The sequence below is a fragment of the Rutilus rutilus genome, assembly GCF_951802725.1.
Source record: "Rutilus rutilus genome assembly, chromosome: 23".
NCBI lineage: Eukaryota > Metazoa > Chordata > Actinopteri > Cypriniformes > Leuciscidae > Rutilus > Rutilus rutilus.
Window position 1 is genome coordinate 4,754,745 of NC_140233.1, and position 22,756 is coordinate 4,777,500.

General features: G+C 40.3%; 1 protein-coding gene across 3 annotated transcripts in view; it reads right to left on the reverse strand.

The window, feature by feature from the left end:
• Positions 1–22,756, reverse strand: part of LOC311282483 (DENN domain-containing protein 2A) — a 41,948-nt gene that overhangs the window by 16,851 nt on the left and 2,341 nt on the right. The window contains exons 2-4 of one of the 3 annotated variants that reach the window (XM_084396282.1): positions 18,706–18,736; positions 4,054–4,140; positions 463–1,407 (exon numbers count right to left, since the gene is read on the reverse strand). In XM_084396282.1, coding sequence (XP_084252408.1) covers positions 463–1,407; positions 4,054–4,139 — 1,031 coding nt within the window. In that variant the 5' untranslated portion in view covers position 4,140; positions 18,706–18,736. Of the gene's footprint in view, positions 1–462; positions 1,408–4,053; positions 4,141–4,569; positions 4,648–18,705; positions 18,737–22,756 lie in introns of those variants that run through there. The other 2 variants (XM_084396283.1, XM_084396281.1) reach the window with 2 other exon arrangements.

A 22,756-nucleotide genomic window follows, 5' to 3' on the forward strand; every position in this document is an offset into this window, starting at 1 on the left:
GCATATTGACATAAAATGATAACTGCAAATCCACCTTTCACTGCCTGAGTCCAGTTGTTTCTGTGAATTGCAGCGATTCATTTGCTTCTCTGTTTTGTAGCTTTCAGCAGTCTAAAAATATACCTCAGATTTCGTCAAAACTAGTTGTACAGTCAATCTCAAAGCTCAGATGTGTTTTTCGCAAATTTTTTTGGTGACGTTTTTTGAAACATAAGCTTGGCAAACAGTTTTGGAGATTTCAGTCCTTCTGATTTCAAAAAGACTGGAGTTGAAGGAGTTGTGCAAACTGGAAGTAGGTGCTCAGGGATGGCCACCAAGTAGACTGACTTGTTTACAAAAAAGGACTTTGTTAGATTGGTTTAGATACCCAAATGAGGTACAAATTTTCCTGATGCAATCCAAACCCTGAGCTCATTCTTAAAGTCACATTGGCTGAAAGTCATCATATATCAGTCTTCTTACCTGTTATTAGCGTTTCGAGCTCGTCCGGATGGTCTTCTACAGACCCCTGGTGGTGGAGGACAGGAGGGAAGGGGTGGCGGAGGTATGGAAGGTAAAGGGGGCAGATTGCGTTTGCCCTTGACAAAACCGTGGTTGTCCACAGGGTTGTTTGTCTGTGTGTGGTGCTGAAAGGTTCTTTGGGGTTTTGGTAAAGGGTTAATGGAAGGAGCTCCAGGTTCACTGTAGACGTTCTCGGGGTCCCGACTTCGACGGCTGCCAGATCTCGCCACATCTAAAGTCCCGAAGATCGGCTCAGCGGCCCTTTTCTCTGCCTCTTCCTGCTCCTCTTTGGAAGCTGGGCAGAAATAATTGCCTGGCATAGACAAGGATGATTTGGAAGGAGTCTCCTTCATCGCTTGCTCGAGTTTCTTAATGTGCGTTAGCACTGACTTTTTGTCCTGACAAGTTTCTGTCATTTTCCCCAATGGGGATTTTGGGTCCAAAATCCATTCTTTTTCTTTCACGGGTCCCTCAGAAGTGTGCTCTCCAAACTTGCTACCATTCTCTTTGCCACAGTTCTGTCTCTCCCAGTTGAAAAGTCTCTTGCTGTCTTTCCTTTGTACTTCCGGCTGTGCCTTCTTCTTCCCACCTTCAGGTTCTTTCGGTCCCGTCGTCTGAGTGTTTGCCCCGGTGGTCTCCGTTTTACCTTCCCATTGGGAGATCTTGTCCCGAATGCTGGCAGTGCTTTTAAGTCCTGAGGGCGTTTTGGGGGACTTGCTGCAAACGCCCAAGCCGTTCTCAATGGGCCGAGGATTGGAAGGACTCTTGTGGGCAAGCATGATGTTGTCTCCTGGGCTTCGGTTGAGGTTGCTCAGAGATGAGAGACCGTCCCCAACCCCACACAGGTCAGGCCGCTGAAGCACCACAGATCGGGCCTGGTCAAGCTTCAATCCGCAGCAGTGGAGCCTGAAGAGACCACAGGAAAGATGCTAAAGTCATCAAGAGTGTCTGAGTCTTTAAATGATTAGACAGCAATTATAGAGTCTGTGCATTTGAAGATCACATTTCAAAAACATACTTCACACATAATTACATTTTCAAAATGACCAATTACCAAAATCTCACAACCACAAAATTACAAACAAAGCAGTCTACTAGACAGTAAAGTGCTACTTTAGACAGTATTCAGCCATATACACAAAAATGTTCAGAGTTTCCCCCTTTGGTATTGGTATTAATTGCATTGTCTAGACTTTCAATTGTACGACAAATTAAAATGACTTTTTAAATGTAAATTTTTTAAAAGTTCAAATGAGATGCAGATGGACTTGCAGTCAGAGTGTCTTCTTTCCTATGTGGACAAAAAACACAAACCTTTCCCTGCATAAATGAGTCACCATCAGCGCATCTAATTGAAGGTTATGAATCGGCCGCAAGTCCTTCTGAAAGCTCAACTCCTCTGTGAACGTTTGACCTAATGAGCTTGCACCAATGGGCCAAAGTTCAAGGGACAGGCGTGCATCTTTCTCTTTCTTTAATTGGCTCAGTCAATAAACACAGCCTTGGATTCTGTCCAATGACATTGTGCCAACAAACAAACAGAGTTAAATGTGAACCTAGAGACTTTTTGTGTGTGCTGCTAACGCCACAGAATTTTACAGGAGAATATATTCACCAATATTGTGATTCAATACCAATATTCACCCAATAGTGATACCTCTTTTCAAATACAAACTGTTGGCTCTCAGAAAATTCAAATAAACTTTTAGCAACTTTCTTTTGGCATGTTGTTTTTTTTTCTTTCTCTTTCTGGCTAATGTATCTCATTTCATGAAGCTCAAGGCAGCCAAGAGGAAAAAGTAGGTCAAGCTCGAGAGAGAGAGAGAGAGAGAGAGAGAGAGAGAGAGAGAGAGAGAGGGAACGAGGCAGAGACAGGGGGTGAGAGGAAAATGAGGATTGTGTAGGACAAAATATGTGATTGTCTCTTTCTTGTCGCCTTCAGGAATAGGCCTGCTCAAACTCTTGCATGGCACATCATCCATCATCAGCCAGGATATAAACTAAAGTCTCTTCTTCCTGGCTGAGTTAACAGGATTGGGAACATTGTACAGTGAGCTGATGAAATAGCATTTGAAGATAGCAGAACATGAAGAATTCTCTCTATTTTTCAACTGGCTAAAGATACACACTACGCCTCTGTGTACCGAAAAGGCTTCATTAAAGTGAGCTCACTCATTTCGCCCATTCTTCTGCAGGTTTTAAATCTTTTACTAACACACTATGGCATTCCAAACCACCATGGGTTGGCAGTACCAAAGGAGTTTAATTAGATTTCGGTAAAAATAACTTTCACAGTTAGGCTTGTCCCAAAATTACCCTCAATATCCCACCTGGGGATGTTTATGAAGTCTATCGGTGTTTACCTTACTGGGCATGTTTAGTTTTAATACTGCAGTGTATGAGGGATGTGGCACAGTCTGTTTGCTGGGACTAAAAGATCTTATGAACATGTCATTTAGGGTATTCAGTAAAATAAACAGTAAAGAAATTGCAGTAACAAAATTGCCGTCCCAAAAAGAACAAGCTAGCTTAAGAGTTACACCTATAGTAGTACACGGTTTTATTAGCTAATTTCTGTGTTAGACAATAAAGTTGAAGTCTCATTGTTTTACTGTAACACTGTCAGTCAGTAGTTTATTAAAGGTGCACATAGTAATTTTTGGCTATATGGTCCTGATCTGTATACTGACACTTATTGGATTGGATAAAGCATTATGCAAAACAATTTTTTTTAACCCTCTGGAATCATTCAATGAAATGATTGTACTATATTTAAGTTCAATAATGTTTTTTATTTAATATTTTGCATTTTTAGGGGATTTTATGGCAAAGACGACACTTGGCAGAGTATCGCTAAAGTAAAAATTAAAAAGTGAACTTGAAAAAAATAAAAATAAAATTGAAGATTTATTGTTATGAAAAATGATTTTTTTATATCAAATATACATTCAAAACACGTTTTACTCTAAAACCGTAAAAAAAAAAAAATCAAAGCTATAAATCTAAACAAGCTGTATTCTAAATTTGAGGTTGATATCTCAAAAAATTTGCTTTCAGTAAGATTTTGTTTGTGTGCATTTCCATTGCATTTTTGATTGCGAACAATACAAGTGTGACTAGGACCGTTTAACCTTTTTGAAATCTTGTCCATGATTTTTTGTGTGTGTGTGTATGTGTGTGTGTGTTCACACAGCAAGTGCCAAAACCTTTACCAAGTTTCGTACCATTCCGATAAAGTAAAGAATTCTTTAAAAAAAATAAAAATTTTAATACATTTTCAGTCAAAAATGACCGAACAGCATCAGAGAGTAAAGTAGAAATAATTTATTACGTGCATTTATCATGTGCATCATTTTAAGTAACTAGTGGCACCAAACAGAACAACAAAAATAATTAATAATATTTAACAATGCTTCCTTTGTTTGATTAAACAAATAGTTTAATAGTCAAATTCACACTCAATTCAACTGGTATATGGAAGGCAGGAAAGCTGCAGCTTTAACAACAGCAGCAACAAATTAGCAGGAAATTAAAGGACTTAGCTGTACATACCCGTTTGCTGATTGGTAGATGCAGTCCTCCGTGTTTGTACAGAGCAGCAGTGCTCTCCCGCCAGTCATGGTGCTAGCAGATGGCATCCTACACACACACAAACAGACAGAAATAAGCATTTTTGGACAATTAACGTGGAAATATCATAGTTTCAGGGACATATTCAAGGATAGCATCATTTCTGTCAGGACCACTATCGTCAAATACGATTGACCATTAGCATATCATTTGTATTGGCGGTATCAGAGTGCCAAATCCCGACTGAAGACAGGTGGAGCTGGGGAGGGAGGAGGGTAATTAGCTCCTGAGAAACGCGATAGCTGTTGATAATACTGAAGGAGCTTATTTATTAATACAGTGATAGGCGTCGTAATCCTATAGGTAGACATTTGATGCGAGCTTGACTAAAGTGACCTGCCAGAACTAACGCTACGCTTGATTGTATTCATTGAAATAGCTTGAAATGCCATGCATATACCATATGAATTCTATATGAATATGGCATTCACTACATACCATAGTAAATATCAAAATAGCATGGTATCACAATCTGAAACCATCACTGTATGCGCGAGTTAGAGGAAACAGGGATTTGGGGGTTTCCTAAGGACAGCCCTAACTGTACCATGGTAAAGACACAGTACTTTAGGTTAAGAAATACTGGACATTTACAACAGTCATCCATTTCTCAAAGAGCAGAATCCTCATGACACAGGAGTGGACTCAGTCCTGGAGGCCGGATGACTCACAACCCAAACACAAAAGACTATAGTCAGAGAGTTTACAACAGACTGGTTACTACAGTTACAAACATCCCAGTTTTGCTTCATTTGGGAAATCATCGCTCTTACTCTCATAGTGAGGGTTAGTGATCTGAACAAATGTCTAACAGAGAAACGTCATCCGCAAAATATTCAAAAAGTTTAAAAAGGAGAAAAAAAAAAGGGGAAACAACTCAACGTGACCTACGACCTCTTACTTCTCTCTGCTCTGTGTTTTAAAGGAGCCAGTAATTATCAACCAGCCAATAAAAAAAAATGTGCTAAGCAGCCGGGGCTGTTTTCGAGCGGTTCGGACCCTCGCCACACAGGTGTTACCACTTAACCAACACATTTGGAGAGGATTGTCGAGTGTGTACGTGTGCGTCTGTTCTTTTTGTTCTGCCAAACGGAAGTATGACAATGTCCATGGGACACAAGCGGGGGTGCAATATAAACGAACCCCATCTGTTTCCACGGCCGGCGAGCGCCATTCCACATGTGCAAGAGCTCAACGATTAACCCACATTCCCAGCATTCTGCCACCACTGGAGCCGGCCGTAAAAACCTTCCTCTCCGGCTCAGATGACGTAAAGGTTACCAAACTGTGCTATTTCGAGTCTACCACGGTGCCTTGAGTCGGTGATTAGGCCTCTGGTGTGTCGCTGGGCTTCAGTGGTACTCAGTGTGTTGATCTATCTGTGGGCGAGTATTCATTGGCATCATTGGTTGTCTTTCTGAGCGTCGGCCAAGAGCAATAATGAGATATTGTTGTGCTGTGGAGTTTCACACTTTGGTGTGGAGAGAGCTCTTATTTTGATGAGCAATTAATGTAAACCATCCAAAACTTCTGGTACTAAATGGCAGAAGAACTGAAAAATAAAATAAAATTTATTAATTAATTAATTAAAATAAAAAAAAATTATATATAGTATTTTTTTTCAATAAAATAATAAAATAAAATAAATAGAATATTACAATAAAACAATATGTAAAATTGATAATTATAAAAAAATATAAAAAAAAACAATCTAGTGTAAGTTGCAGGTTAACCACCACAGCCAATAAATGTGTAAATTAAAGTGCTCTATATGTATATATTTAATTATTTCGGTCTTAAAATGCGTTAAAATAACATTTTTGGGGGTTTCTTCAAAGGTAGCGTGTTTTTTCAGTTACTGGGTGATGACGTCATAAGAGGAACTCGCAACCCATACTCTGCTAGATTCTTACTGTATTATGGCTATTTGGAGAACGACTGAGGATGTGGGAAACCATCAAATTCTTTATGGACCACAGCCATACAATTTTTAACCGGTCAGGCGTGAGAGAGGGGAGCCATGGCACTCAAAGAGTTATTAATGCTTGGTGTGAGGAGAATTAATTAGTGGGTTGGCTTGGTGTCCAGGTGAGTAACGTTAGCTACGTTAGAGCTGTATCTACTTTTCAAAATATTGCCGTCATGTAGAATAGCAAGGAGGGACAACGACTGAAGACATTATTTACTTACAGTACATGGTGTCAGTCAAAATCAGAGCTGTAGAGATGCACACACTGCACAGGCATCAATCGCGAGTCTCATCGACGCCTCAAATGTCATGTAAGTTAACTTTATTAATACCCTTCCTCAATCCACGCGTTATCAATTTCTCACGATTTAATTAGTGATGTTTATTGTCAGAAAAGAAAAAGAGAGATCGATGTCCCCATCATTGTGTTTGTGTGGGCGAATCAGCAGTGGAGAGTATGTGCTGCCGTGAGGTGAACGCGAACAGCTTGACCTGCGACCGGCTGATCTGACGTGCTTGAACCCGTTTGTTTTGCGATTAGCTTACTCTCATTTCAGGCTGGATCACGTTCCCCTTTAAGTCAGCACACACGAGCATGTTTACAATGGAGTTATTTTATTCATAATTTTTTTTATCAAATAAAACATACAACCAACTTTTCTGAAGTTATGTAAGGCGAATATAGCTGCTAGTGTACGGTAACTCTACTAGTGAGTTCCTCTTATGACGTCATGCCCCATCTAGTGGAAGGGAGCGGGAGCGGTTAAAACCACTGTTAAAAGTGCCAACTTTTCACATTATATCAGCATTTTGGTATAAAAAACAATGGTGGGCGGTTCTTATCTTTATGTTTAATAAACCCATTGCATTACTTCGTGAAAAATTTTACCTGCAACTTACACTTTAAGCAAAATTATTTAAATAATATTTAATATTAATGCATTTATTTATTAAATAATTAATCAAATTAATTAACAACGGCACTCTAAGATAGATCGTCTATCTTAGTGACTTCTAACTGTAAAACAAAGTATTGCCATTGTACGTCAACATTTCAGAGGATATAATTTATTTAATAAAATTTTAAATTACAATTAATAATTCAAATAAGATCCAAAACCTCAAAAATTAACTGAAAGAAGAAAAAAATCATGCATGAATTATTTTAAATTATTATCATCAAATATAAATTGTCGATCTTTCTTTAGTTTGCGGTCTTTTTCTTCTTCTTTCTATCTTCTCTCTTTCTCTCGGGCGACCTACAGCCCTAAATGATTTTCAGCTGTGTGTGTGTGTGTGTGTGTGTGTGTGTGTGTGTGTGTGTGTGTGTGTGTGTGTGTGTGTGTCGAGTCACATGTTTGCAGAGCAACATCAGCCCCCCCCCCTCCTCTTCTTCTTCTGAAAATGCAAAGAAGAGAGAGAGAGAAATGAAAAAGTGAAGAGCCAAAGTTTGAGCATGCCGTGTATAGCTGAGCTGCAATGCAACAATCTATTCGGTCAAGTATAGGTGGAATATATCATTTGTAAATTTGTATAATATAACTTATAAGTCGTTTAACATCAGCATGCACGCTTAGAAAACAAGCTATATGATTTGAATGTCTGTAACACAACCTGGACAAGTTATGTACCAAAGATCAATACTTTGTTTGTTACCTGAGTGTTCAAGTTTGTTCAAATGAGCAATAGAAACTAGTAACACCACTTAAAAATCACCTCATCCTGATAGCCACAAACAGTAAATCTGTATTTACAACCTTAATTTTAGGGTCTTTGTTCTCTTCACTATTGTTAAATGTGACCCCTGCGAGATAAGGCGACTTCCACAAAGATGAGGAGAAAGTGAGCCATCTGTTCCAGCCAATAAAAACCTCTATATGACCTGAGGGACCTTTACTGGTCCCGCCCCCTGACCCGATGCCCGTCAGCTGATTGGATGACAGGACGATCATTGTTCTGAACAGAAAGAGGATTGGATTGGAGAAATGCAGCTCAGTAATGCTCAGTTTTACTGCTCTTTCATAGTTCAGGGGATTTAATGGAGCTTCCCGTAATGTTTCTCTGAATTATCAGCTTTGTCTCAGAAGTTTCTTCTCTATTTCCTAAAAATATTTGCAAATAAATGCGTTTAACGCGACTTTAATCGCATACATAAAGTATTCTTGCATAGGGTGATATAGAGTAATTCCGTGTCAGCTCAACCAGAGGGATGTTGTGTGCAAATATTTTGATAGAGAGAAATAAGATATATTTCTAGTTTCAGTATTATTTGTTCTTCAGACATTCATCTTTAAACACAACAAATATCAGCAGTTTAAAAAATTACATATATTTGGTTTTTGACCACTGAAAAGGGGAAAAGTTCTACAATTTGGACATGGAGTCGCACAGGGATCCCCTTATCTATGGGATTGAACCAATAGGACCTTAAAATGAAGATTCCAAAAGAAAAGTTTATTAATAAATAGAATCTAGAAGGATATTAAGATAACTTTTTAGAGTTTCAGGCGTGCAAAATTTGTAAAAGGAATTTTTATGGCACTCAGAGAGGAATGTTGTATTCAATTGTGTTGATGGAAAAAAAACGAGATGCATTTCTAGTTTCAACATTATTTGTTCATCAGATATTCCTCTTTAAAAGATGAAAAAAATCATCAGCTGCATGCAAAGTGACCCATATTTGGTTTTTGACCACTGAAAATGTGTACAATTGACCAATTTACTCATGGAGCCGCATTACGATCTCCATATCTCTGTGATTGAACCGTCGAAGGCCTTTAAAATGAAGATACCAAAAGAAATGTTTGTTAAGAACCAGAATCTAAAAGGATATTAAGATATTTTTAATACTTCTTGAGTTATAGGCATGCAAACTTGGGACAAGAAGTGCTTTTTCCCATTTTTGAACTGTCACCGTTGGCATATAATGCAACAAAGATGGCTAAAGTCAACAGATTAAACTAATAGACCTACCAATCTCTGTGTGGAAATGAAATGAAGTCATTTTTGGCTCCAAATCTCAGGGGAAAATTGTAATTTTGACCCCCTCGACAAGTAGATTACTCAGTCAATATACATTCATTACATGTAATATTTTGGCTTTCATCACTATTTATAATGTTTGTCTCTCTGGTTGACTTGACACGGTATGACCCTATAGCAAATCTCAACTGCTTGATTGCTTGCCTTGCATCGTCGCAAAACGTAAATATTAATCGCACAGCTGTAATCTGCAAACTGTAACTGTAAAGGAGTCGGAAATTCTCGTCCGAAATTATTGCACGTTAAAAAATAAATACGACCTCATGTCGTGTCAATCACGTTTACCGAACACACGTTCGCCGCCGAAACTTTCGTCCGTCATAAAAAATTTAATAAAACGTTTTTCGCATCTGTAGCAAACATTTTGAGAGGTGTTTTGACAATTCAGAGCCACCGAATGACGAATAAGAAAAAATTTCGGACTTAAGGCATGAAGATGTTAAGATATTATAAACATAAATGACTCATGTAAAGCTGCTTTGATGTGTACTGCGAAAAGCACTAAATTTGACTTTGCTGTAAAACGAATGTGCATAGCAATGAGAATTTGTACATGTTTGTTCATATTGTTTGAGCATCATTGAGATCTCTTTTGAAACCCTATAGGAGACACATGTGAGATTACTCGATTCTCTTTATCACTGGAGAAACATCTGAGACATCAAAAAGGCGTTGCAGTTCTGTCAGATACTTAATATTCATTAGATAAGTGTAGGAGTGAAGGACAGTGAGGGTCATCAGAAGCCCTCAGTAATGTTATGCAAGCGACTAACAGCAGATCTTTATCATTCCAGAGGGAAGAGACGACATGCTCATTCAGTTAGAGAGCGAAAAACGTTTTCTTTTTTCCTTTTCGGCAGACAAGAAAAGCTTTTAGTGTGTGCGATAACGGCTGCAGAGTAAACATGTCAGTTACAGATGGTTTGTGTGCTTGTTTTGTTATACTTATGAACTTTTAAGCCAACTAAGACCGTTATAAATACACAAATAATGTCCTGATTGAAATCTCAAAATGCTTAAATGTGTCTGACGTGTTTTTTCAGATTTGTAGCACAAAAGCGCTATAGATATGCACATTCTTTTTGTGCATTATGTGCATTATTATTCCAAAATGTGTCAAAATTATGATGCATATAATAAGTACTGCAAAAGGCAAACCTGTAAAGTTTGTTAATTGCAAAAAGTCACAAACAGAAGCTGGAGGTCAACACGAGTATAAGTGTACAAGTTCTGTGTGTGAAGCAGTTATTTAACTTGGCAAATTTCCTTGGATTCAGCAAAAGAATGTAGATTCGTCACATTTAGTGTACATAACAGCATTATATGAGTGGAACGATGTGTAAAAATGTGAGTGTGTCAGGCGATGTGAGGAGGAGACCTAATGGAAATGGAAGACCATCTGCGTTTAGCTATAAATCTTTTCGTTTTTTCTCCGTCATTCTCTCTCACTCGGATCAAGACTAGCTAGCCAAACCCTTCTTGCAGAACTGGATTGTAGGAGGGTTTCATAAGGGACATTCATGAACACACACATGCAAACAAAGGGTCAGATTCACAAAAGCCAGGTCAAATCCGCATGGCATCAGCGGGAACGTTCCAGAATCCGGCATTACAGACCATGGGCCCTATCTTGCACCCAGCGCAATTGACTTTGTACACCGACGCATGTATCATTCCTATTTTGCACCCGCGCACAGCGGACTTTTCCCTCCACAGACGCACGTCGGTTAACTAAGAAATACACTTGCGCTCCCCGGGGCGGTTCAGCGCAAAGAGGAGGCGTGTTCCGGCGCAAACGTTCCCTCATGCTATTTTACAGGTTTAGAAAACAATTGCGCCACTGACCGAAAAAAAACAGTTTAAAGTCAGTGGCGCGTTGCGCATGTTATTCATATGCTATTTTAAGGGCGCATGCTTGGCCTTAATCAATGTAGCGTGTGCACAACGCGCATACACTTTGATTCTCTCATCTACACACAGACGCAGCAGTTCTCATTTTTGCAAATCATACATTATTACGATAGATAGATAGATAGATAGATAGATAGATAGATAGATAGATAGACATTTTATTATAAAAGCATACATCTAGCTTACACATTTACCCAAATTATCATACGCCTGTTTAACCGAAGTTAATTTGGGTGTGTTTCTCCATCCCCAATGTCCCTGACGAGAGCGTCGGTCTCCTCGGCCTTGATCCGCTCCTCGCGTGCGCCTGGCAAATCCGCCGTTATAATAGGAATCTGCTTTAGAACAAGCGCGCCTGCTCTTAAAGGGAATGTGAGATGACGCTCTGATTGGTTTATTTCACGACACGTTACGCCCAAACCACACCTATGAGTAATGAAGCTACTTCAGACCAACCCCTTTTAGATTTGCGCCGGGCGCAAGAGTCATTTATCCCGCCGGGAAAATAGCAACAGCGCCCAAGACCCGCCCACAAAGTTACTTGCGCTTTGCGCTTTGACACTTGCGTTTCAGATCGTTAAAATAGGGCCCCATATGTTCATTCACTGATACTGTAAAAATACATTTTAAAGCACTACTTTTCTGGTTTTCAAGGACTACAATCAGAGATCGCACTTATCAAACAATATCTTTAGTATTTTTTAGGGATTTTTAAAACTCAAACTACAGATTTAAGGTATTCAAAATACAACTTGCAACAAATTTAATCATATATATTAAATACAAAGTATATAATGGCTATTATTGTTCAAAAATTATATTTTATATTATAATGTTGCCGTACTTTGTATCAAGAAAATGATGGGGGTTTAGCAGATGGGCTGCAGTGTTAATTTTGCGGGAAAAGATTGTATTTGTGTGTGTTTTTTCAGATTTTTACATTTATTTATATACAGTAGTCAACATTTGAAGTGGACTAAAACCTTTCATCAAAGTTATACATGAATTTTGAACACCTGTTCTCATCTTAGGACAACTTTGATTAACTATTTTTCATCCACTTCAAATGTGTGCTACTGTATACTGTATTTAAATAAGTCAAGCACTTTTCAAGTACCTCTTCATAATTATGGCTGTTTTCAAGGGTTTTCCAGGGCTTAAATACTTTACGCACCTTGTATGAACCCTGACTGCAACTTACAAACGCAGGTTTTAGTGCTGAAATACAGAGAGAGCACTCAAAAATAGCATAATTTACTCATTCTCATGTTTTCCTTGCTTCCTTCATGAGAACACAAAAGATGCTGTTAAGCTGAATGTTCAAGAGCGCATGGTGATTCGTAAAGCTAAAAAAAAGACTAATAAATGTATTGCGTTTGACTTCAGTCCACCTTGTAATTGCATGCAAAAGAGTGGCCAGTGCATTATTAAAATGCATGCTTTAATTTAAAGTCATTTGGAAGGACTTAAGCGTGAATACATGATGAGAGAATTGAATCGCTTTATGTTGTGAACGTAGCGCAGTGATGAAATCTCTCCTAATGGAATGTTTTCTCAGTTCGAGATGTGTCACGTATCCGTGCTGAACAAGTGACCGAGATGTCGAGGAGAGCCAGCTTTAACTCTGTTTCTCCTCCTCCTCACAGCTGGTTCTCATAAAGCCTTCACTCGGCTGTGGCCCTGAGGGCCCTCGAACCGATGACATCATGCTCTCTGCACTTCTCCAAAACAGAGAGATAGATGTGTGATTTCCACAGAGAGAGGACGGCTTGGCCGTCACTGATATCGAGAGCCAAATCGCAATCACATTTACTCTTCGTTCTCTGTCTTTCCTGTTCGCGGGTTTACATTCTGCTGACACAAACAGGAACGCACTCAGTAAATCTGCCAAATAACTCAGATACTTGCTAACTGAGGATGCAAAAAAAATACATTTAGGAACTATTCCCATTAGACCCGAGTGGAATCTGCCAACTTTTCCCACATTTTCTGCATTGGTTTCGGGGGTGGCGGAACATGCAGAGTTACGCAGAATGAATTTCAAAAGTTTTGTGGCTTTGAAAGAAAAAGTTCCTGTTTCGAAAGGAAATACATCAACACAGACTGCGCTTGTCAATACACACACACACCCATTTGTCTTTAAGTTCGGTGAAATGTGTTAAAGCTGAGAGTAGTAAACTCTTACAGTGAGATGAAAACATCAGCAAATTAACCAAAATATTTACAAACCTGCGATATATGGAACGTTTCAATTCTGCGGAATACACACACACTCTCACACACACACACATAGACCCCCCCACCCCACACACACACACACACACACACACACACACACAGAGACCCACACACACAGACCCCCCCACACTCTCACACACACACACACACACACATAGACCCACCCACACACACACACACACTCACTCTCTCTCTCTCTCTCTCTCTCTCTCTCTCACACACACACACACTCTCTCTCTCTCTCTCACACAAACACACAACCATACTCACACCCACACACACTCTCACACGCACCCAGACCCACACTCACTCACACACACATCCACACGCACACACACTCACACAGACATACACACCACACTCACTCACTCACACGCACATACACATTCTCTCTCTCTCTCACACACACACACACACACACACTCTCTCACACACACAAGCATACAACCATATTCTCTCTCTCACACACACACACATTCTCTCTCTCTCTCTCACACAAACACACAACCATACTCACACCCACACACTCTCACACGCACCCAGACCCACTCACGCACACACTCTTACACGCACCCAGACCCACACTCACTCACACACATCCACACGCACACACACACAGACATACACACCACACTCACTCACTCACACACATTCTCTCTCTCACACACAAACATAGAACCATACTCTCTCTCTCACACACACACACACACACACACACACACACACACTCTCTCTCTCTCTCTCTCTCTCACTCACACACATCCAGACGCACACACATCCAGACGCACACACACATCCACACACACACATTCTCTCTCTCTCTCTCTCACACACACACACACACAGACCCACACACACACATTCTCTCTCTCACACAAACATACAACCATACTCTCTCTCACACACACACACACTGGTTCACTATGTTTGTGGGGACTCTCCATAGACTTAATGGTTTTTATACAGTACAAACTGTATATTCTGTCCCCTTACACTAACCCTACCCATCACAGAAGACTTTCTGCATTTTTACATTTTCAAAAAAATATAATTTAGTATGTTTATTTACCCATTCCCCTCATGGGGACCGCTGGCTGGTCCCCACAATGGAGGTGATCTCAGGTTTTACTATCCTTGTGGGGACATTTGGTTCCCACAATGTAATATAAATCAAACGCACACATACAAACACAAACACACATACACACATACACACACATCCATGCTACATTTACTGCTCTGCCATTGTTAAGGACAAGCTTCAGACATGAACACTTCTAGGTCGGCCACAGAATGAGACAGGAAGTGGAGAGGATACGGCAAACAATTCATCTCACCACTGTGAATTGTTGTGCATTTGAATCGCAGCTATGTTCCCTGTAGTTGCGGTGTCTGGATTGTAAAACATTACAATAACGTTCCAATAACTTATTGTTAATGATACTCTTCCGGGACATGGAGGAGGATGATGGCTGTTTACATTTGCTTCGGGTCAAACGAGCACAGTGAAACCGTAGAAGTTGTAATTATGGTTTAAAGACAGAACCACATGACCAACCGCGCGACACTTTAGGCCTCAAGAGAGAAAACGGCATGACAAACTCTTGTTTTCTTGTTTACGCAAGCGTTAGCTAGGGGCGACATCACGGATAGTTAGTCACACAGGAAGAGAGATAACAGGATGTGGAATTACAAGACCCCAGTAATCTCTCATGTGTCTCCTCTGGGGGTTTAGAAGAGATCTCAACAATATTTCACAATGTGCTCAGATTTGCCAAGATATTATTATCTGCAATCAAATGTTAATCTAATTTAGGAGAGTCGGTTTGATCATATTCCCCTAGGAAAGAAAGCGTCTCTTTAATGTCTCGGTTGTTTCTCCTTGACAGCAAAATGCCAATAGAGACTTTTCTGTTTCTAATGAGAAAAAAACGTGTCTCCTCTAGAGATTCAAGAGAGATCTCAACGTCTCAAACGATAGTCAGGTTTTCCAAGAAGTCTGCAATCAAATGCCAGAGATCTCAGTATGAACACACACATTTCTTAAACTCTCTCGAGACCAAAAGGTTTGAGTTATACTACTGTATGTTTCAGTGTTAAAGTTACAGATTTTAGGTATCTTGGCAAATCCGAGACTCTAAAAACCAGTGAAGGCAAAAATCTGACAAAAGTCATTGGTTCTCCAAAAAATAGATTAAAGGTCAATAACTAAAGTCACAAATCATGAAGGAGCCCATCTGATTTTGATCCGAAGAGGAAAACCAATGTACGCTTTTCCTTGGATTCCAAATGTAACTGAAGGTCGTGAAAACTTTCAGACCTTCACTCTGGCGGTTTGGTTTACATTCACTCTGGAAATGTTGATTTTGAGAGTGAGCTGAGGGCAGAAAAAAAAAGAGAGGAGAGGAGAGGAGGAGAGAGAAACAAGAGGTTCAGTTGCTTGGTGGATCGTTGACTCCGGAAGAGGACTTTCCCAAGCTCTCGCCACGCAGGGCTCCGATGGGAATAGCGAAGGGAATTGTAGGAATCTGTCTGCGCTGAGGCGCATAGGGCCGGTGGGAATGGCCAGGCGGAACCACAGAAGCGTGAGGGAAAACAGGAAGTGTAACTGGAGATCTGGCTTCGAGTCAAGCCAAGAGCGGAGAAAAAGTTGCGGTATGCGAGTATAGGGGCCACCGTGAGTTGCGCTGATCGAGGACCACCACCTATATCCAAGATTAGCATTGTAGTTCCAACATGAGATGGAGACAACGCCACTCAGATCAGACAGAAAGGGACACTGTTAGGGGTGTAACAATACCCTCATGTCACGATACTGAACTCACGATACAATATTATTGCGATACTCCAAGACATGATAAAAGGTTAACAAAAAAATGTACTGATTAAAATGCTAAATTTGATATTACATAGTGGGTGTAAATGAATAGGCTTTGACTTGTGCTGGTAACCAAATGCACAGGACAATGGTGACACCAGAATAAAAATATTCATGATTCTGAAGCTGAAAAGAATTGTTTCAGACGAATATGCTTGCACTCTTTCACTGACTAAATATATTTAAAATAATGTAGGCCGCTTTTTACCGACAACATAAGACATTTGGCATTATCAGGACCCACAAATATTCCCCTATTGCATTATTATACAATATATTTAACATTATATAAACTATACACAATATATATTGTCACTATTCACGATAAATATTGTTGCATTTTTCTATTGCGATATATTGTTACACCCCTAGACACTGTATTTTACTGCCATGGATTTCCATTTCAAGTGGATTCTGGGTAAAAATTCTAATCGCCCAAAAACCACGGCCACCAAAAATGATCTTTTTCTTCATTCTGCATCATCAGGATGCTTCACGGCTCTGGGAGAGAAAGGCATTAGATTAAAAACGCTTTGTTTTATCCTGATCGGACCAAACATGTGTACTCAAGATGACCTCTCATCACCCCCATCCTTCCCTTGAAAATGTCCAGGTTTAAGGATACAAACAGGGACAAAAACAGAAGCTCAGCCACATGACTCCTGGAAAGGAATAGTCTTTGGAAATTCAGTGGTTTTCCCTTGTAATGCAAGAACTCCAGAAGATCCATAAACTGGGAAACTGCATGTTCCTCTGCAAACATTACCAGCTTTAATGCATCACCGGGTGTTAGAGCACAGATATTTCCATGATTTTCAGGGTAGGATTGTGACCTAGCATGGAAAACAGGCGTTTATATATTAAAAAAGGGCTTGTGCACATTTTATAGAATGCTCTTTGAGAGCCAATTTGGTTAGTTTTTGATCAGTTATCCAAACCACTTCTGCCAATTTTATCCCGCAACTTTGCCTCCAGTTACAATTTGCTAATGTTCCGCTGTAGCCTTCCCAACACAAACATCTTATCCTCTTCAAGGTCCTGAAATTAGACGTGCCTAGAAGGTAAACCTCGCTGAGATTCATATTTGCTGCTACAATGTTTATGGCTATAAGGGTTAGGATTACTGCATGACACCAAATAAAACCAATATAAGAATTTGCATGTGAATCTCCCAAGAGTCTGTGCACAACTAAGCTAAGCTACTACATCTCACACAAGATGTTTTCCCCTCAAAAAAAGCAGGGTATTCTTATGAAGTGAGAACGTGATACAGGATTAGTTAACAAGGTTGCACATGTACATACCAGGCAGTGTGTTTGAGCGCGACTGTAACAACTAAAGCATTGTGCGAAATCTCGGCCAGGTGCGTCTCCACCTGCACAGGAGGACAAACTGTGTAACTCACATTACCTGAAACACCTCTGACAGGGAAACAGAGCTTTGATGAAAGAACAACATGAACTTATCAGTCGTGCTGAATATAAAACTAATGACTTAATAATACCCTTCCAATATAAAAAAAGTGAACATTGCAGGTTTGGTTTACCAAATAAATTGGATTGAGGTCTTACAAGTACAAGGTCTTACTTTTACAGCGCCATCCAATACAATTCCTGATCCGTAAACCACATTTTTATCGTATTTTATTGTACTTTGTTCACGGTTTTCTTGAATGAAGGCATGTTACACAACCTGTCCATGTTGGCATCTGTCTAATTCGACTAGATTCTACCAAATGATTAACAAATTAGCACCAAGCTACTGTAGAGTCTGATTGGACACACTGGCTTTTATTCGTCAACAACTGTAGATATGAAAGCGCTTTCTCCTTCCTTTAAAAATGTAATAAGCAAACAGGGTGAAAAGTTGAAAGTCTTGAGTGTTGCATGACAGTGCTTGACCAGTGAGAAATGCAGAAGACAAGAAAAAACTTGACTCTTCACTCCGAGAGTTCAATGAATTGGAGAATGTTGACACGAGTCATGTGAAAGGGCCTTTAGGCTGCACTTCTTAGATGGTTTGCTGTTTCCAAAAAGCTATAATTGGTTGCAGATTGGAAATGTGCAGGCAGAGAAATTGCGAGAGAAGAAAAGAAGGCAGTATTAAAGTGTTTTAGAAGGTAAAGAGGTATTTCAAACAACCCACGCTAGGAGAGGAAGAAGAAACATCCCACGTTCCAGATGGGGAAGAATGGATTGTTTTACTCCGCCTCACCCACATTCTCCTTTTTATTTTCTTCTTGTTCCTTCCTTCCTGTCGTCTTGACACTCCATGACACTTCCACGTCACATCTCTTGTCTTTGCACAAATCACATGTCCCAATCTGGCCTTGATGATGAGCATTGCAGTTCATCCTATTCTCTGAAAGTACTTTGAGGACTGTCAATTGATCTTTCTAAATGATTGATTGATGAAATAAAGTCAGTTTCCTCTTTTTACCACCCACATAATGCAGATATACAGGGTTATGACTGTCCTTTGAACAATGTTAAAGGGTTAGTTCACCTCAAAATTTAAACTGTCACTATTTACTCACCCTCATGTCATTGCAAACCCATTTCTTTCTTCTGTAAAACACAAAAGGAGATATTAAACAGAATGTTTACTAGGATGTTGTTAAAAACGTACCATGACCATGACCTATTAAGCTCCAAAAGCACAATAAAAGTAGTCAACTCGTGCAATACAAAGTTCTGTCATGAAACTCAAGATGGCACAGACCGATTGGTCCTTAAAGGGATGGTTCGGAGTAAAATCAACCTAGGGTCCTTTGCACCATGACCTCGAGCCAAACACCCCCCCCCCAGAAGCCTTTTTCCCCTTGGTTGAACATTATTAAAGTTAGAGCTTATTTAGAGATATCAGCCAAATGGCTTAGTGTAGGCGCTAATGGATCCTGTGATGTATCTTGTAAATTACCCCACTAATAATTCCCAGAATGGTACCAAACTTCTACAGTAGTACAAATAGGTTCTGTACTCATAAAACTACGCATTGGAAAGTTTGTAAGTACATCAGGAGTTTATTTAAATAACACTTGCCTGATGGCTAATGCTACTGCTAACCCGGACGTCGACGTCACTTCAGTGGTTTGGGAAAAGCCCGTAAAAGTCCTGACAGAAAGCGATGCATAAGGATGTAGTGTAACGACAGCGATCTATTCCACCAAGAAGAAAACACATATCAACATTGTCATATCCATTACCAAGCCAAACACTCCAGAGAGTTGTCATGACTGAAGTCATATCCTAACTTTCATTGGGGAACAGACTAAAGTTTGCGTATCTAACTTTGATTTAAATGTGTTGCATGACGTGTCGCACCTGGTTTGATGTCAACGATGCCCAAAGGCATTGGGTGTTGCGTGTGACGTTACGACAAGGTAAGCTTAAACAAACGGAAGCATGGGTGCTCTGATGGATAACGACTTAAGTTTCGGTCTGTTACGCACACAAAGTTAGCGTATGATTTCAGGAGACTTATGCAAATCCAGGGCTTGACATTAACTTTTTTGTTCACCAGTCGCTGTGGCTAGTGGTTTTCCAAAGTTACAAGCCACTCAGCATTTTCACTGGCCACAGTTTTGACATCAGTACCATGAGGAAAAACTGCCATATAGATATTTTTAATATCATCTCATAATTTGGCAGCCGGTATATTAGGCTGCTGTCACTTTAAGACCTGATGCATTATACTGTTTTATATAGCCAATATACTTGGCTTTATGTGCGTACTTTGGGTGTGAGCACAAAATCTGCGGCAATGAGTATAATTATGCTCAATACGCACAATCCAACGCCGAAATTCAAGCCCTGTACCACCAACAGTATTCATACGGAGCAAATGAAGCGAGTGAGTGAGGAGAGGCGGGTTTGGGTGTCACTCGCTGTCGGAGAGATTAGAGAGCGAGAACGCGCAGCTGGTATCGTGTCTCCAGCGGAAGAGTTTCGGATACTTCAGTATCGATATGTATCGAAAAATCTATATTTTTGCAACACTAGATTGCACTTATTTATTATTTCAGATGGCTTTTTAAAAGACTACTATTGAAAAATGTATATTATATAAAATGTAACCCGCCAAAGTGGCTAGTAGGAGTGACTGCGTTAAACACCACTGCTGAAATACACACACATTTGGCAGGTTGGCGGGTGTTGATGTCAAGCCCTGTGGACAACTTTTGTCGTTTTAGGAGCTGAGGTCACTGTAATATTCTTTAAACCTTGGAATGACATGAGGATGATGAAACTACGACACAATTGAACCTTGATGTTTGCTCTGTCCCTTTCTCTCTCTTCTTGAGTCCTACAAAACCCACTGAACCTTGACTGAGACGGCATCGGAGCGACAGCTTGCAGGCACGGCTCCTTAAGGAGTGGGGGCTGGAAACTCAAAGAGTTATAAAAGAAGGAAGGTTACAGAGGAGAAAGACGGGAAGGAGAAGAAGGGGTGGAGGTCAGTAATCACAGCATCTGTGGTCCGTTCCCTTCCACTACAACACAAAGCCCCGGAGCTCACGGATTCCTGAGCAGCCAGAATTCCCTCACACGCACTGCAGGGCAAATTCTACAGCTGTTGCCGTGGAGACAACCAGAGCTCGGGTCAGAACGGCAGTACGGCCCTGTGTCCACCAAAGCGTTTTTTTCAAGCTCCTGGCGTATTTTTCCAATTGTTTTCAATGGGAGCGCCACGTTTTTAAAACACCATGAGCGTAACGAGGTGCTGAGCGTCTTTTTCACGCTGAAGCGCTTTGCGTTTTTTTACCGGTCACCGAGAGTTGAAGAATGTTTAACTTTGGGTAAAACAAACTCATCACTGTCACCCAGTGGAGGAGGGACGGGACAAATACCACACCGACTAACCATCATATTCTGCTTGTACAACGTCAACAGAGGACAACAACATAAGGCCGCGTGTCCACCAAAGCGTTTTTAGCACGCTGAAAACTAACTGTGGCCACTAGAGGGCGTTTTGGCAGCGCAACATTTTCGTTTTGTTTTTGTTGTTGTTGTTTTTCAGTTGAGACGCTTTGCTTGCTATAGGTGCGTTCAAGTCCTCCTGGGAAGTGCGTACTTACGAGGTGGGAAGTCGTGTTTACGACGGCAGGCGCGTTGAAGTCACTTTCGTCGGCGGTGTACTTTCTCTTAATTAATTACACAAAAATACAGCAAGGTTCTTAAACTCTAGATTTAGAAAATGAAGAACAAAGATAATCTGCATCAGGTGTGCTTTGCTTTTTTATGTTTTTAATTCATTTATGAAGCCGCAGCAAACTTTATCGTTACATATTACATTGTTATATTATAATGCCATCATATTCTGTGCAGGTAATTAGCTTACTTCACTCTAAATAGAAAAGCCTGACAATGTCACTGCTAAATACCTTTAAGTACTGTGGTATTCCGCCATGTTTCTCACTGACACGCCCCCAACTCGTAAAGATCAGGGCTTAAAGAAAATCCTGAGCTTCCCACTCGTATTTACGACATTATGTGGTGGCGTTCATGTGCGTTCAACTTGATCTTTATGATACGGAATTTCCGCGAAAGCGTTACTAGTATCTAATTTCACAGGTCATTTGTTTCTGTGTTGTTTCTATATAAAAATGTCAATAGATTATAAAGTATTTGCTCTTGTTTGAAATTATTTTGTTCCGTTATTATGCTTGTTGTTGTCCTCTGTTGACGTCGTACAAGCAGAATGTGACGGTTGGTCGGTGTGGTATTTGTCCCGCCCCTCCTTCACTGTGATTGGACGGCTGGGTAAAAAGTGACAGTGATGATCGCTGCTGGGTTCTTCAACTTTCGGCGACTGGTATAAAACGCAAGCTCTTCAGCGTGAATAATACGCTCAGCGCCTCGTTACGCTCATGGCTTTTTAAAAATGCAGTGCTCCCATTGAAAACCATTGGAAAAATACACCGGGAGCGTGAAAAAACGCTTTGGTGGACACAGGGCCCAAGGAAACATTCCCAAATGTTGCACTGTAAACCAGTAGGGTTTTGCTGACAGAAAAACATGAAGCATCTGGTCTGTCACAGGATGCATTTACATGTGTATGACGCTTCTGCAAACGCAGTACAAAAGACACAGATGTCTGTTCCCACATGTCACAAGAAATCACTCACAAAGACTCACCAACACATACACACTACGTCAAGCATCACTAGCTCATTTATTATAATTAGAGATAAGTATAAGCATAAGTAATGAACTCATCTTGCAGAGTTTGTGCTCCAGACATGGATTATTCCTAAAATCATGTGTTTTGTTGAGGGGACGTGTGCTATTACTTACATTGAATGAGGGACTCAAGCCATATCTACAGACCAGAAGATCACAAACACTTGAAGGTGACCATTTATTATACAACACAGAACACAGTATCAACCACATAGTAACACCCTAGCAACCCTCCAGAACACCCTAGCAACCAAATAGCAACACCCCTAGCAACCACCTAGCAACACCACTAACAATCATTCAGACCAACTAGCAACATCCTAGCAATCACCTGAGATCCACCTAGCACCACGCTAGCAACACCCCTAACAATCATTCAGATGACCTAGCAACACCCTAGCAACC